We start from the raw sequence: 14,709 nt of genomic DNA on the forward strand, positions 1-14,709 counted from the left end.
ATAAAGAGATAGCCAGCAACTTTGTATTTCTTCAAATTCTTAATTTTCTTATCTCAGTGGGTAAAACAGGGGCTAACACGTTTTGGTGATGAGCCTCTATAGGGTGTACTTGTATCAATTAAGAGCACTAAGTGTAACTTCTGTCTGCTGCTCCGTTCCTCTGCTATCAGCATGAATCACTTCTGACAAGTTTTCCTGACACCAAAAGAAAAAAGGTGACAGGGGATACATTGTAGTTTACCAATACCCCAGGTTCCATGGGAAGTGGTGTCCTTAGACTTTATAGTAGAACTACCACCTTCCAAAGGATTCAACACCATTTTAGTGTCAGTGGACCATCTGACCAAGATGGCACATTTCATTCCTATCCGAAGACTACCTTCATCCAAGCAAACAGCGGAATTACTTGTGAAACATGTCTTTAAGTTACATGGTATTCCAAAAACACTTCTGTCTGACCGTGGTTCACAGTTTATCTCAAAGTTTTGGCAAGCTCTATGTCAGATTCTACGAATAGAGCGAAAACTTACTTCTCCTTACCACCCTCAGACCAACGGACAGACAGAAAGAGTCAACCAGTGCATTGAGCAATATCTACGTTGCTATACTTCATATCTACAGGACGATTGGGTGGACCTCCTCCCGCTGGCGGAATTCGCCTATAACAACGCGACCCACAGCACTACTAAACAAAGTCCATTCTACTTAAACTATAGGTATCATCCCACACTTCTTCCACCACGTATCTTGCCATCAAGTAATCCAGTGGCCTCTGATTATCTTACCCAGTGCTCCTTGGGATGTTTTAAAGCTTGGGAAATCTTTTTGTATCCAAATCCGGCATTAAACTTCTCCATAACAGTATCTTGGACCTGCCTGGTGTGTTCCTTGTTCTTCATGATGCTCTCTGCGCTTTAAACGGACCTCTGAGACTATCACAGTGCAGGTGCATTTATACGGAGACTTGATTACACACAGGTGGATTCTATTTATCATCATTAGTCATTTAGGTCAACATTGGATCATTCAGAGATCCTCACAGAACTTCTGGAGAGAGTTTGCTGCACTGAAAGTAAAGGGGCTGAATAATTTTGCACGCCCAATTTTTCAGTTTTTTATTTGTTAACAAAGTTTGAAATATTCAATAAATTTCGTTCCACTTAATGATTGTGTCCCACTTGTTGTTGATTCTTCACAAAAAATTACAGTTTTATATCTTTATGTTTGAAGCCTGAAATGTGGCAAAAGGTCGCAAAGTTCAAGGGGGCCGAATACTTTCGCAAGGCACTGTACATAATACAACTGGATACTAACATTGATTTGTAAAGTTGATTCAAGTAATATCCTATTGCATCCCAGGGGGGTCAGGAAGGATTATTTTTCCCTGCTGGAGCAAATTGGGACATGCTTTGTTGGAGTTTTTTTTGCCTTCCTCTGGATCAACTGTGGGTATAGGATTGTGTATATGGGGTTGTATGATTTTTTTTACTTTTAATGGTTGAACTAGATGGACTTGCGTCTTTTTTTAACCAGACTAACTATGTAAGTATCTCTGAATCAGCAGGTGGTGTGTTGAACATGTTATATGGGTTGTATATTGGCACAAGGATAGATATAAAAAGGCTTTAGCTGGGTTCTTCTTTTACATCAAAATTAGGTCAGTATAGGCAATGGGAAGTATGGGGTTAAATTGTGAATATGATCCCTTCATATTTCTCGTAAAATATTTCAAACTAAAACAAATGGAAAATGTGACACATATAACTCAATCCTTTGAAGTGGTAATGTCTTGGATGGGAATAAAAAAAAAAATACATGCAGCATTCTGTGCATGTATCTTCAAGAGCACTTAGGGCTCTTGGTGAATAAACTCATGTGCATCAGTAGGTTTGGTTGTGTGCAAATTAATTCAATTATCTAACCATTAGCTGTGTGAGTTATTTTTAATTCATGACAGGTACTTTAAACAGCTTCAGATTAAATCAGATTTTTTTTTTCGGCCTGTTAAAGTTGGAATGTTTAGCTAAAATGAATCCAAGTTTAAAAATCCTGCCTTTTCAGATGTTCATTATCGGAGTGTACATATCTTCATAAATAACAATGTGCATACCACACCATATTTCTTTCCTTGTTCACATGAATGCTTGCCAGAAACTGTATATTCTTTGGATTTGGAAAGCTAGTTTCGTTTTTCTTTTGTAGGAGTTGAACAGATTCAAGGGAAGGTATTTTTTTTTTTTAAGTCACGTCTGTCCGTCCCATCACCAGATGCTCCTTCAGTTATCAGTAACATTTCACAACTCTTGAGATTAATCGCAGTTACCATGTAAACAATGTATTGTAATGGAACGACTGAAATGCCACTCTGAACAGCCTTCACAAAACATAGTTCAGGGACAGAGAGAGAAGGCTCAGAGCATGAAGTTTCTGTGAAATACATAGAAGATGGGCAATACGGTGAGAGGAATTATTGCCTTCATCCCATCAAACAGCTGCCAAAAATACCTCCTAGGGGACCTGGAAGAAATGCCCATAGATAAGATGGTGGACTTGAGCAGTATGCAAATTAGGAGATTTCCTCTAAGAGTATGTACATTCACAGAACTTGTCAAGCTGTACCTAAGTGACAACAACCTAGCCAACCTTCCTCCAGAACTGGAGCTGCTGCAGAACCTCCAAATTCTAGCCTTGGACTTTAACAACTTTAAAGTTCTTCCACTAGTTGTATGCAGCCTCAAGCAGTTGTCTATATTATACCTTGGAAACAATCATCTTCAAGACCTTCCAAAAGAATTAAGTTGTCTAAACAACTTGCATACTCTTTGGATTGAGGCCAATTATTTCACAAATTTGCCTAGTGTCATCTGTGAGCTGCCTCACCTTAAGACGCTTCACGCTGGTTGCAACCCAATCCGCAACATTCCCAAGGAGCTAGAAAATTTAAGAGAACTGAAAAGTATCTGGATGTCAGGAACTCTCCTTGCTGATTTTCCACCAGTTTTTTTGGAAATGCCTTTCCTGGAAATCATTGATGTGGACAGAAATGGTATTCAATTTTTCCCAAGTCTAAAGCATATGTTGGGGTTGAAACTTGTTATCTATGACCACAATCCATGTCGCAATGCTCCAAAAGTAGCAAAAGGTGTTCGCAGAGTTGGAAGATGGTCTGAAGAAACTCCAGAACCAAAGAAAAGGTTTGAGGTGGAAGCAGAGCTTGAAAAGGTCACAGAAAGTAAAGACATACAATCTACAGGTGCTACTGAAGCAACACCGCAGAATGTTAGTCCTGTGGAGGCAACCACTTCCTATATTTAATTTTACAGACTATATCAAATTTTTAAGTATGGCAAGATGCAGTCAAGTTAGCAGAAGTATTTTTTGCATTTTTACATACATACTTTTTTTTTAATCTAAGTACTTTAACCACTTTATCACCGGAGGATTTTGCTGTCTTACGTCCAGGCCACTTTTTGCGATTCGGCACTGTGCGACTTTAACTGACAATTGCACGGTCGTGCGACGCTTTACCCAAACGAAATTTACGTCCTTTTTTCCCCACAAACAGAGCTTTCTTTTGGTGGTATTTGATCACCTGTGCGATTTTTACTTTTTGCGCTATAAACAAAAAAAGAGCGAAAATTTTGAAAAAATAACAATATTTTTCACGTTTTTTTATATGAAATTCCCCCCCAAAAAATGTAAAAATCTAAATTTTTTATCATTTTTGGCCAATTTGTTTTCTGCTACCTATTTTTAGTAAAAAAAAAATCGCAATAAGCGTATTTTGATTGGTTTGCGCAAAAGTTATTGCGTTTACTAACTAAGGGAAAGATTTCTGTCATTTTTGGTGGGTTTTTTTTTTAACGAGTAATGGCGGCGATCTGCGATTTTTTTTTTTTTGCGGGACTGCGACATTGCGGCTGACAGATCGGACCCCTAACTGACATTTTTGGGGGTACCAGTGACATTACTACAGTAATCAGTGCTATAAATATGCACTGTTACTGTAAAAATGACACTGGCAGGGAAGGGGTTAATTTTATTGGAGAGGGAGGGGTTAATGTATGCCTGGTGCTTACTGACATGTGTGGGGGGAGGTGACTGAGTGACACAGGGACAGATAGCTATGCTGAACCCTGCAATCTGTCCCTGCCTGTCACATAGGAGATCCGCCCGCTTTGTTTACACAAGCGGGCGGATCTCCAGACTCGATTCCCCGACGATCGGGGAAGAGCGGCGTTGATCACCGCCCACAAGGGGAGGAGTCCAGCGACGTAGGTACGAGCCGACGGGAACGAGCCACATTGCCGCAGTAGCAGCAATGTGAGCGGGGGTAAAGCGGTTAAATGGAGCTAATTGTTAATCAAGAAAAAAGAATATTTTTTATTTGGAAAGTATTATTGCTAAGGACAGATTACATGTGTATGCCTCCACATTTTTTTTTCCCTAAGAATCAAATGGTGTAACATGTAGAAACCTTGGTTGGCTTGGTCAAATTGTCTCACATAATTATAATATGCCTACTGAGGAGACATTTATCTTGTCAGGTAAACCTCATCCCTTGTTGATAAAGAAATTACTTTCATAGCAGAATACAATGTAATCAAAAAGCGGATTTTTCATTTGGTTTCATCACTCAATTGACAGGAGCAATTCCTATTCTATGCTACATCAAGGCACTGGTTTTCTGGCATTATCGCCAAACATTTCTGGAGTAGGTAAAATGTTTCTCCCAGCCAATCAGAATCACCCTTCATAATTCATACGGGCTTTATTGAGGATGAATACTTACATTAAATGTTACTATGGATATGCAAAAAGTAATAATCTTCCCAATATTATCACAGCTTTACAGACCTTTATGTAAGTAATGCTTTCTTTACCGGTAAAATTCATGTAAACACATTTCCTAAACAATTTATAAGAGATTTGATACAATCAAATGTTTAGGTTTTATATTTAATGAATTTACAGTTATTTTTATCCACCTCGTGTACTAGGTATGCCGTTTAACAAATAATTTCTGACACAATCACTATTTATATACTGTACATATATAGAATGGACTCATGAAACATGTTATTTAATGTTTAGGTATATGGTAATTAGCTGGAGATAATTTAAGGCATTTTCTAATATAAAAGCTGTGGTCCGAAGGCTGTTTAATGATTTCATAATTTCTCTTTATTAATAAAAGTATTTATACTGCTAAAAATTACATCTATAACTTTAATAAAATGAACATGGCTGTACTGTAAGTTGTAGACATAAGGATAGATAAAAAAATAAAAAACATAGCTTACCTGCTATACTTGCTAAAAAAGAAAATAGCTTACCTAGCATATTTTGATACCCAGGGAGGAATGTTTTGGACATTGCTGTATACACTTGACCTCCGGATGATTTACCCCCCTTATCAGCAGGTCATATTTTGCTTTTTGGCACTGCGTCATTTTTATTGACAATTCCATGGTCATGCAATGCTGTACACAAACAAAATTTATATAATTTTCTCCCCACAAATATAGCTTTCTTTTGGAGGTATCTGATCACCTCTTTTATTTTTTTTGTGCTCTAAACAAAAAAAAAGACTGGACATTTTGAAAAAGAAACACCAATTTTTACTTCCTGCCGTAAAACGTATCCAATAAAAAATTGTAAAAATCAAATTTCTTTATAAATTAAGGTCAATTTGTATTCTGCCACATAATTTTGGTAAAAAAAAACCTCAATAAGCACATATTAATTGGTTTACGCAAATGTTATAGCGTCAACCAACTATGGTATGACAAGGTAGACGTGTTTCACACACTACACTGTGTGCTTAATCATTACTTTATTAATAATTACATTATTAATGATTAAGCACACAGTGTAGTGTGTGAAACACGTCTACCTTGTCACTATTGTCACGTTGGGATGTCCAGTCAATAAAACTGGATTTTGACTTCATCTGGAGTGCTGCCAATTCTTTCTTTTTTATTCGTATATCCACGGAGGCGAGCCGGGGTGTGCACCAGTGGGTGTCATCAGGCTTTTACACACCTTGAGCAGTGAGTTCTTTTCTTTTAACCAATATACCACCGGAGGATTTTCCTGCTTTACGTCCAGGCTACTTTTTGCAACTTGGCACTGCGCAAATTTAACTGACAATTGCACGGTCATGCAACGTCGTACCCAAACGAAATCTACGTCCTTTTTTTCCCCACAAACAGAGCTTCCTTTTGGTGGTATTTACCTCTGCACTTGTAATTTTTTGCGATATTAATAAAAAAAAGAGTGAAAATTTTTCGAAAAAATTGACATTTTCTACTTTGGCCGTTAAAAAATATCCAATATATTCAATTTTTGTCATATTTAGGCCAAAATGTATTTAGCTACATGTCTTTGACAAAAAATTCCTCAATGAGCGTATTTTTAACCGCTTTAAGACTGGAAGATTTTACCCCATTCCTGACCAAGCTATATTTTGCGATTCGGCACTGGGTTATTTTAACAGACAATTGCGAGGTCGTGCGACGCTGTACCAAATTAAATTTATCTCCTTTTTTTACCCACAAATAGAGCTTTCTTTTGGTGGTATTTGATCACCTGTGCGATTTTTTAATTTTTGAAAAAAAGAGCGACAATTTTGAAAAAAAAAAAAAATATTTTTTACATTCTGATATATAACATTCCAAAAAAAAATGTAAATATCAAAATTTTTTAAAATTTTAGGCCAATTTGTTTTCTGTTACATATTTTTGGTAAAAAAAAAATCACAATAAGCGTATTTTGATTGGTTTGCGCAAAAGTAATCGGGTTTACGAACTACGGGAAAGATTTGTCATTTTTATTGTTTGTTTTTTTTTTACTAGTAATGGCGGCGATCCGTGATTTTTTTTGCGGGACTGCAACATTGCGGCGGACAGATCGGACCCCTAACTGACATTTTTGAAGGTACCAGTGACATTACTACAGTAATAAGTGCTATAAATATGCACTGTTACTGTAATAATGACACTGGCAGGGAAGGGGTTAACTTTATTTGTGATCAAGGGGTTAAATGTATGCCTCATGCTTACTGACGTGTGTGGGGGTTGGGGATTGTGTGACACAGATCGCAGGTTCAGCTATGCTGAATCCTGTAATCTGTCCCTGCCTGTCACATAGGAGATCCGCCCGTTTTGTTTACACAAGCGGGCGGATCTCCAGACTCGATTCCCCGACGATCGGGGAAGAGCGGCGTTGATCACCGCCTCTCCTCCCCTGGCCCGACTCCCGCTGTGTCTGAATACAGCGGGAGCGAGCCTCCAGTGGCGCGCACGCGCCGCCGAGAGGGGGGAGGGATCCAGCGAGGTAGGTCTACATTATTTTATGGGATTTTATGTGATAGACCAACACAAAGTGGCCCATAATTGTGAAGTGGAAGAAAAATGATAAATGGTTTTTAAAATCTTTTTCAAATAAATATGTGAAAAGTGTGGAGCCTCCCCTGAGTCAATACTTTGTGGAACCACCTTTTGCTGCAATTACAGCTGCAAGTCTTTTTAGGTATGTCTCTAGCAGCTTTGCACATCTAGAGTGACATTTTTGCCCTTTCTTCTTTGCAAAATAGCTCAAGCTCTGTCAGATTAGATGGAGAGCATCTGTGAACAGCAATTTTCAAGTCTTGTCACAGATTGTCAATTGGATTTAGGTCGGGACTTTGACTGGGCCATTCTAACACATGAATATGCTTTGATCTGAACCATTGCATTGTAGCTCTCTGGCTGTATGTTTAGGGTCATTGTCCTGCTGGAAGGTGAACCTCCGCCCCAGTCTCAAGTCTTTTGCAGACTCGAACAGGTTTTATTCTAAGATTGCCCTGTATTTGACTCCATCCATCTTCCCCTCAACTCTGACCAGCTTCCCCGTCCCTGCTGAAGAAAAGCATCCCCACAACATGATGCTGCCACCAGCATGTTTTAAGGTGGGGATGGTGTGTTCAGGGTGATGTGCAGTGTAAGCTTTCCACCACACATAGCGTTTTGCTTTTAGGCCAAAAAGTTCAATTTTGGTATCATCTGACCAAAGCACCTTCTCCCACGTTTCCTTCATCCCCCACATGGCTTCTCACAAACTGCAAACAGGACTTCCTCTGGCTTTCTTCTTGCCACTCTTCCATAAAGGACAGATTTGTGGAGTGCACAACCAATACCTGTCCTGTGGACAGATTCTACCATCTGAGCTGTGGACCTCTGCAGCTTCTCCAGAGTTACCATAGGCCTCTTGGCTGCTTCTCTGATTAATGCTCTCCTTGCCAAGCCTGTCAGTTTAGGTGGACGGCCATGTCTTGGTAGGTTTGTAGTTGTGCCATACTCTTCCCATTTTGGAAAGATGGAATGAACAGGGCTCTGAGATGTTCAAAGCTTGGGATATTTTTTTTTTTTTTTTTTTTTAAACCTAACCCTGCTTTAAACTTTTTCTTAACTTTAACCCTGACCTGTCTGGTGTGTTCCTTGGCCTTCATGATGTTGTTTATTCACTAAGGTTCTCTAACAAACCTCTGAGGGTTTCACAGAACAGCTGTATTTATAAATTACACACAGTTGGACTCTATTTACTAATTAGGAGACTTCTGAAGGCAATTGGTCCAACTAGATTTTAGTTAGGAGTATCAGAGTTAAGGGGGCTGAATACAAATGCATGCCACACTTTTCAGATATTTGTAAAAAAATTTTGAAAACCATTTATCATTTTCCTTCCACTTCACAATTTTATGTGCCACATCGTCACATAAAATCCCACTAAAATACATTTACGTTTTTGGTTGTAACATGACAAAATGTGGAAAATTTCAAGGGGTATGAAATGATAACTTTTTCAAGGCACTGTATAGTAGGACTGTGATAGTATGGTGGACAGTCTGACACTTTGTGGGAACCAGTGACACTAATACAGTGATCAGTGCTAAAAATTTGCACTGTCACTGTTTTAATGACACATTAAAATAAGTAAATATGTGCATGTGTGTTTCTCCTTGTACGAATCTTGATGGTGTGCGTAAAAATCAATCAATCATAAAAAAGGTTACATATAGTCACTATACATCATAAATAAATACAAGATGAATTGATATGTGAACCAGTAAAGTGCTAAGTGTCCATACTTCAGTGCAAAAAAAGTGTTAGTATAGGTGACTCTGTGGTGCAAGGGAAGTCTCCATGTGATCTGTTAACAATAACCATATACACATAGAAAATTCTATTATATACAATGTGCAATGTTTATCATAAAGTGCTGAGTGTCCATACAGTAACTAGATATTTTGATTAGCAATAAACACCAAGTGATCTCTTCATATATATCTGTATCCTTAATTGGGATATTAAAAAAAAAGTGTATACAAACAAATGATATTGTGCAATCTGGATCATAAGTGTCCATAAGAAACGTGCAATGGGTGAATCCTTTAGTATTTGGTTGTTGAAGAAAGTGAAGGTGATCTTCAGTGCAGTTCCACCATCCCTGTGTGACTAGCCTCTCGCCTCTCACTCACTTTCATGTTAACAGCCTTAAGGCTAAAATGCAAAATTACCATATTTGCAAGCAAGAAATCTTGGCATTTCTTCACAATCGTTTCCAATGTACGACACCTTGTTGAACATATTACATGTTGCAAAGAGGCTGGATCTGAGCTTTAACTTATTACAAGCAACCTAATAGGATTAAAATAAGTAGCGGAGTCACAGGACCCCCTGGAGAGAGGTGAGAGGCTAGTCACACAGGGACGGTGGCACTGCACTGAAGATCACCTTCACTTTCTTCAACAACCTAATACTAAAGGATTCACCCATTGCACGTTTCTTATGGACACTTATGATCCAGATTGCACAATATAAGTTGTTTGGATACACTGTTTTTTTGGAATACCCCAATTGATGATACAGATATATATGAAGAGATCACTTGGTGTTTAATACTAATCATAATATCTAGTTACTGTATGGACACTCAGCACTTTAGGATAAACATTGCACATTGTATATAATAGAATTTTCTATGTGTATATGGTTATTGTTTACAGATCACATGGAGACTTCCCTTGCTCCACAGAGTCACCTATACTAACACTTTTCTTGCACTGAAGTATGGACACTTAGCACTTTACTGGTTCATTCACATATCAATCTTGTATTTATTTAAGATGCATAGTGACTATATGTAACCTTTTTTTTTTAGGATTGATTTTTTTATGCACACCATCAAGATTTGTACAAGGAGAAATACGCAAATTTATTTATTAATTGAGATGGTCACTGGCAACTTTGAGAGAGGCAGCGCAGCACTATATCACACTACAAGGACCAAGGATTCAGCGTTTCTATCCCCTGGATCTTTAAAGGAGGGAGCGTACTCTACAGGTAGCAACATAACTTTATTTAGCAACTTTTTGGCAAGACCAGGTCCACTTTAGTCACTAATGACTGTAGGACCGCCGCAATGGCTGAGTGAGACACGAGGCCCCAAGGCAGCAATCATCTTGGAGGTGTGTTTGGAGTCGTTATGTTGGAATACTGCCCTGCAGCCCAGTCCTTGAAGGGAGGGGATCATGCTCTGCTTCATTATGTCACAGTACATGTTGGCATTCATGGTTCCCTCAATGAACTGTAGCGTCGCAGTGCTGGCAGCAGTCATGCATCTCCAGGACACTCCCACCACCATGCTTGACTGTAGGCAAGACACACTTTTCTTTGTACTGCTCACCTGGTTGCCGCCACACACGCTTGACACCATCTGAACCAAATAAGTTTATCTTGGTCTCATCAGACCACAGGACATGGTTCCAGTAATCCACATCCTTAGTCTGCTTGTCTTCAAACTGTTTGTGGGCTTTCTTGTGCATCATCTTTAGAAGAGGCTTCCTTCTGGGATGACAGCCATGCAGACCAGGTTGATGCAGTGTATAGTCTTGTGCACTGATAGGCTGATTTCCCCCACCCCTTCAACCTCTGCAACAATGCTGGCAGCACTCATACATCTATTTCTCAAAGACAACCTCTGGATATGATGCTGAGCACGAGCACTTAACTTCTTTGGTTGACCATGGCAAGGCCTGTTTTGAGCTCTTTTTTTGTTTATAGCGCGCAAAAAAAAAAAAAAAAAAAAAAAAAAAAAAAAAAATCGCACCGGTGATCAAATACCACCAAAAGAAAGCTCTATTTGTGAGGGAAAAAAAAAAACAACATCCACTTTATTTAGGTACAGCGTCGCATGAACGCATAATTGTCAGTTAAAGTAACGGAGTGCCGAATCGCAAAAAATGGCCTGGTCATTAAGGAGGCAAATCCTTATGGCCCAGAATATAGTTAATATTTATATTCTGAGAAAAGGTCTGCTTTAAAAATTTGTTTACACCATTTCTATTGAGCTGTGCTGATCAATTGTAATCTATGTTCCCTTTCCACACCATAGCGGTATGTTGCAGTGAATAAAATTGCATCATGTTGGAATTTTGCCCCCTGATATGGCCTGCATAAAAGAAAAAAAAAAATCAATGCACATTTCTGTTCGTTTTATTGGGCACTGAGGTTTGAACAAGCCAAGACTTGTCTTCTGTTCTTATTCGTAAAATAATTTTCATGTATCCTTCAAAATGTAAAGCTGCTTGGTTTACATCATCATACTTCTGTTATTTAACCCCATTATGCAAGCTAAGGTGCTGTTACACAACATGAGATGTTAGGCAGCTGGCTAGCCAGCAATAGATTTCAGGCAACCTCTTACCCTTTAGCAAAATTATCTTTCATAAATACTGTGCATGTTCAGATTTTTGCATACGCCCAACCGTGCCGGGTTTTGTTTAAAGTGGAGTCAAAGTTCTGCAGTAAAAAAAAAAAAAAAAAAAAAACTGCTTGCCAGAGTTTTTTGGTAGAAGAGACATGTAATGTTCTTTTGCCAACTCTTTCCCTCTGGCTTCTAGAAGTTTTTTTTAAATGTTTCTATGTACATTTAACAGCACATGCATCATAAGAGTGCCACCTCATTCCATGTACCGTATCTCACAAGTAGGGAGTACACTCCTCACATTTTTGTAAATATATCTTTTCATGTGACAACACTGAAGAAATGACACTTTGCTACAATATAAAGTAGTGAGTGTACAGCTTGTATAACAGTATAAATTTGCTGTCCCCTCAAAAGTCCCTGTTCACACCATAGCGTTTTTCAGCTCGTAAAACGCTCATCTCTGAAGTCTCAAAACCCAATTTATTTCAATGGCCCCTGTTCACATATGAGTGTTTTTTTCACCTGAACAAAATGCCTGAAGCTCAAAAAAAAGTATGAGCTTTTTTTTGGGCAGATTACAAGAGTTTTTGTTGGATGTCAATGCCTGCCTCCAAACACCTGCAAAAACGCCCGAACAAACACCTGAAAATGATATGCTCAGGTGTGAATGGAGACAAAACACAGTCATTAATGTCTAAATCGCTGTTCACTCCTAAGTGAAAATGTCCAAATAGGGCCCAATTAGTCATTTTCCCTCCCTGGTCTCATATGACTTAATAGTGTTACAAGGTCTCATGTGTGAATGGGGAGCAGGTGTGTTAAATGTGGTGTTATCGCTCTCTCATACTGGTCACTGGAAGCTCAACATGAGCTGCAGCATGGTGGCCAAGACCATACAGCTGTTTAACGGGACAGGTTCCACTCAGAAACAGCCCTCGCCTTGGTCGACCAAAATAGTTGAGTGCACGTCATAGCCAGAGGTTGTCTTTGGGGAATAGACATATATATGAGTTCTGCCAGCATTGCTGCAGAGGTTGAAGGTGTGTTTGAGGGGGGGGAAAAACGGGTCAGCCTGTCAGTGCTCAGACCATACGCAGCACACCGCATCAAATTGATTGAAGCCTCCTCTAAAGATGATGCACAAGAAAGCCTGCAAACAGTTTGCTGAAGACAAGCAGACTAAGGACCATGGATTACTGGAACCATGTCCTGTGGTATGATGAGACCAAGACAAACTTATTTGGTTCAGGTGGTGTCAAGCATATGTGGCAGCACCCAGGTGAGGAGTACAAAGACAAGTGTGTCTTGCCTACAGTCAAGCATGGTGGTGGGAGTGTCATGGTCTGGGGCTGCCGGCACTGGGGAGCTACAGTTCATTGAGAGAACCATGAATGCCAACATGTACTGTGACATACTGAAGCACAGCATGATCCCCTCCCTTCAGAGACAGGGCCACAGGGCAGTATTCCAACATGAAAAACAACCCCAAACACACCACCTAGACGACCACTGCCTTGCTAAAGAAGCTGAGGGTAAAGATGGACTGGCCAAGTATGTCTTCTACCTAAACCCTATGTAGCATTTGAGCAGCATCCTCAAATGTAAGGTGGAGGAGCGCAAGGTCTCTAACATTCGCCAGCTCCATGATGTCGTCATGGAGGAGTGGAAGAGGACTCCAGTGACAACCTGTGAAGCTCTGGTGAACTCCATGCCCAAGAGGGTTAGGGCAGTTCTGGAAAATAATGGTGGTCACAAAAAATATTGACACTTTGGGCCCAATTTGGACATTTTCACTTAGGGGTTTACTCACTTTTGTTGCCAGTGGTTTAGACATTAATGGCTGTGTGTTATTTTGAAGGACAGCAAATTTACACTGTTATACAAACTGTTCACTTACTACTTTACATTGTAGCAAAGTGTGATTTCTGCAGTGTTGTCACATGAAAAGAAAAAAATATTTACAAAAATGTGAGGGGTGTACTCACTTTTGAGATACTGTTTCTGTACAGTGCCAAAAATGGAAACAGAAAATTAAGTAACTAGTAAGCTTGGACAAGAGTTACATCGCCAGTGGTTGAAGAGAAGCAGTGCAAGACACAAAGCAACAGTGGCAGGGGACAAAGCAGCAACTGGAGCCTAGACTGCGCACTTGTGGAGGGAGTACTTTAAGGCTGGGTTCACACTATTGCAATGCGGGAACAAGCGCGATTCCAGTGCAGGTTCCCGCATCGCATGTTTCTCTCAGGCAGTTCACACTGACCAATGCGAACCACTGTGGGTGTCAATACAAAGTTAATGACACCCCCAGATTGGTTCGCAGTGAGAACTGCCATAAAAGGTGCAAGAATCAGATCACAGGGGTGTGAAGACGACCAAAAAAAGGGTCCTGCACCATTTTTTGTCCAAATGCAATGCGAATTCAGCCATAACAGTTTGTCTGGCTGAATTTGCATTACATGTGATCTGCACAGCAATGCGGTGCAAATCCCATGCTATGTCCAACATCGCAATACTGTGAACCCAGCCTAATGCAAGTCAGCCATATTTGCAAGAATGCTGTAAATACTTTATTATGATAAACGACCACCCACTACAAAGTGGATTTTAGTTCCACCTTAAACTTCAAGCAGTGAAGACAAAGCTAAATTTACTGCCCAACTTGCTTTCTCCACAATTTAGTTGCATGTTGCCAATGGGGGACTCTTCCAGGTAAATATAATCCTGTGTATATGACAAATTATAATGGTCACTCACAAGCAGTCAAAATGCTTGAAACTTTGGGACAGTCAGTCAATGTATACACTTCATCATACATAGGAATTTAAATACAAGGAATAAGTCTCAAAGCGTGCTTCTTCCTGCAATATTTTAACCGTCTATCTCAAAAGCTTCTATTATTTTGTTTCACACAAATCAACATGTAATAAACATTTTTTCTTCATTCTTGCTTTTTGATGC

The 14,709-nt window shown here is 39.5% G+C and overlaps 1 protein-coding gene across 1 annotated transcript; it reads left to right on the top strand.

The window, feature by feature from the left end:
* Window positions 1-2,445: 2,445 nt before the first annotated feature.
* Window positions 2,446-3,315, top strand: LRRC10 (leucine rich repeat containing 10; the record flags this gene model as incomplete). The annotated part of the gene is made up of 1 exon (XM_082252759.1): window positions 2,446-3,315. The coding sequence occupies one exon, from the start codon at window positions 2,446-2,448 to the stop codon at window positions 3,313-3,315; it is 870 nt and encodes a 289-aa protein (XP_082108885.1).
* Window positions 3,316-14,709: the final 11,394 nt, after the last annotated feature.

This window comes from Pelophylax lessonae, assembly GCF_965119305.1.
Source record: "Pelophylax lessonae genome assembly, chromosome: 4".
NCBI lineage: Eukaryota > Metazoa > Chordata > Amphibia > Anura > Ranidae > Pelophylax > Pelophylax lessonae.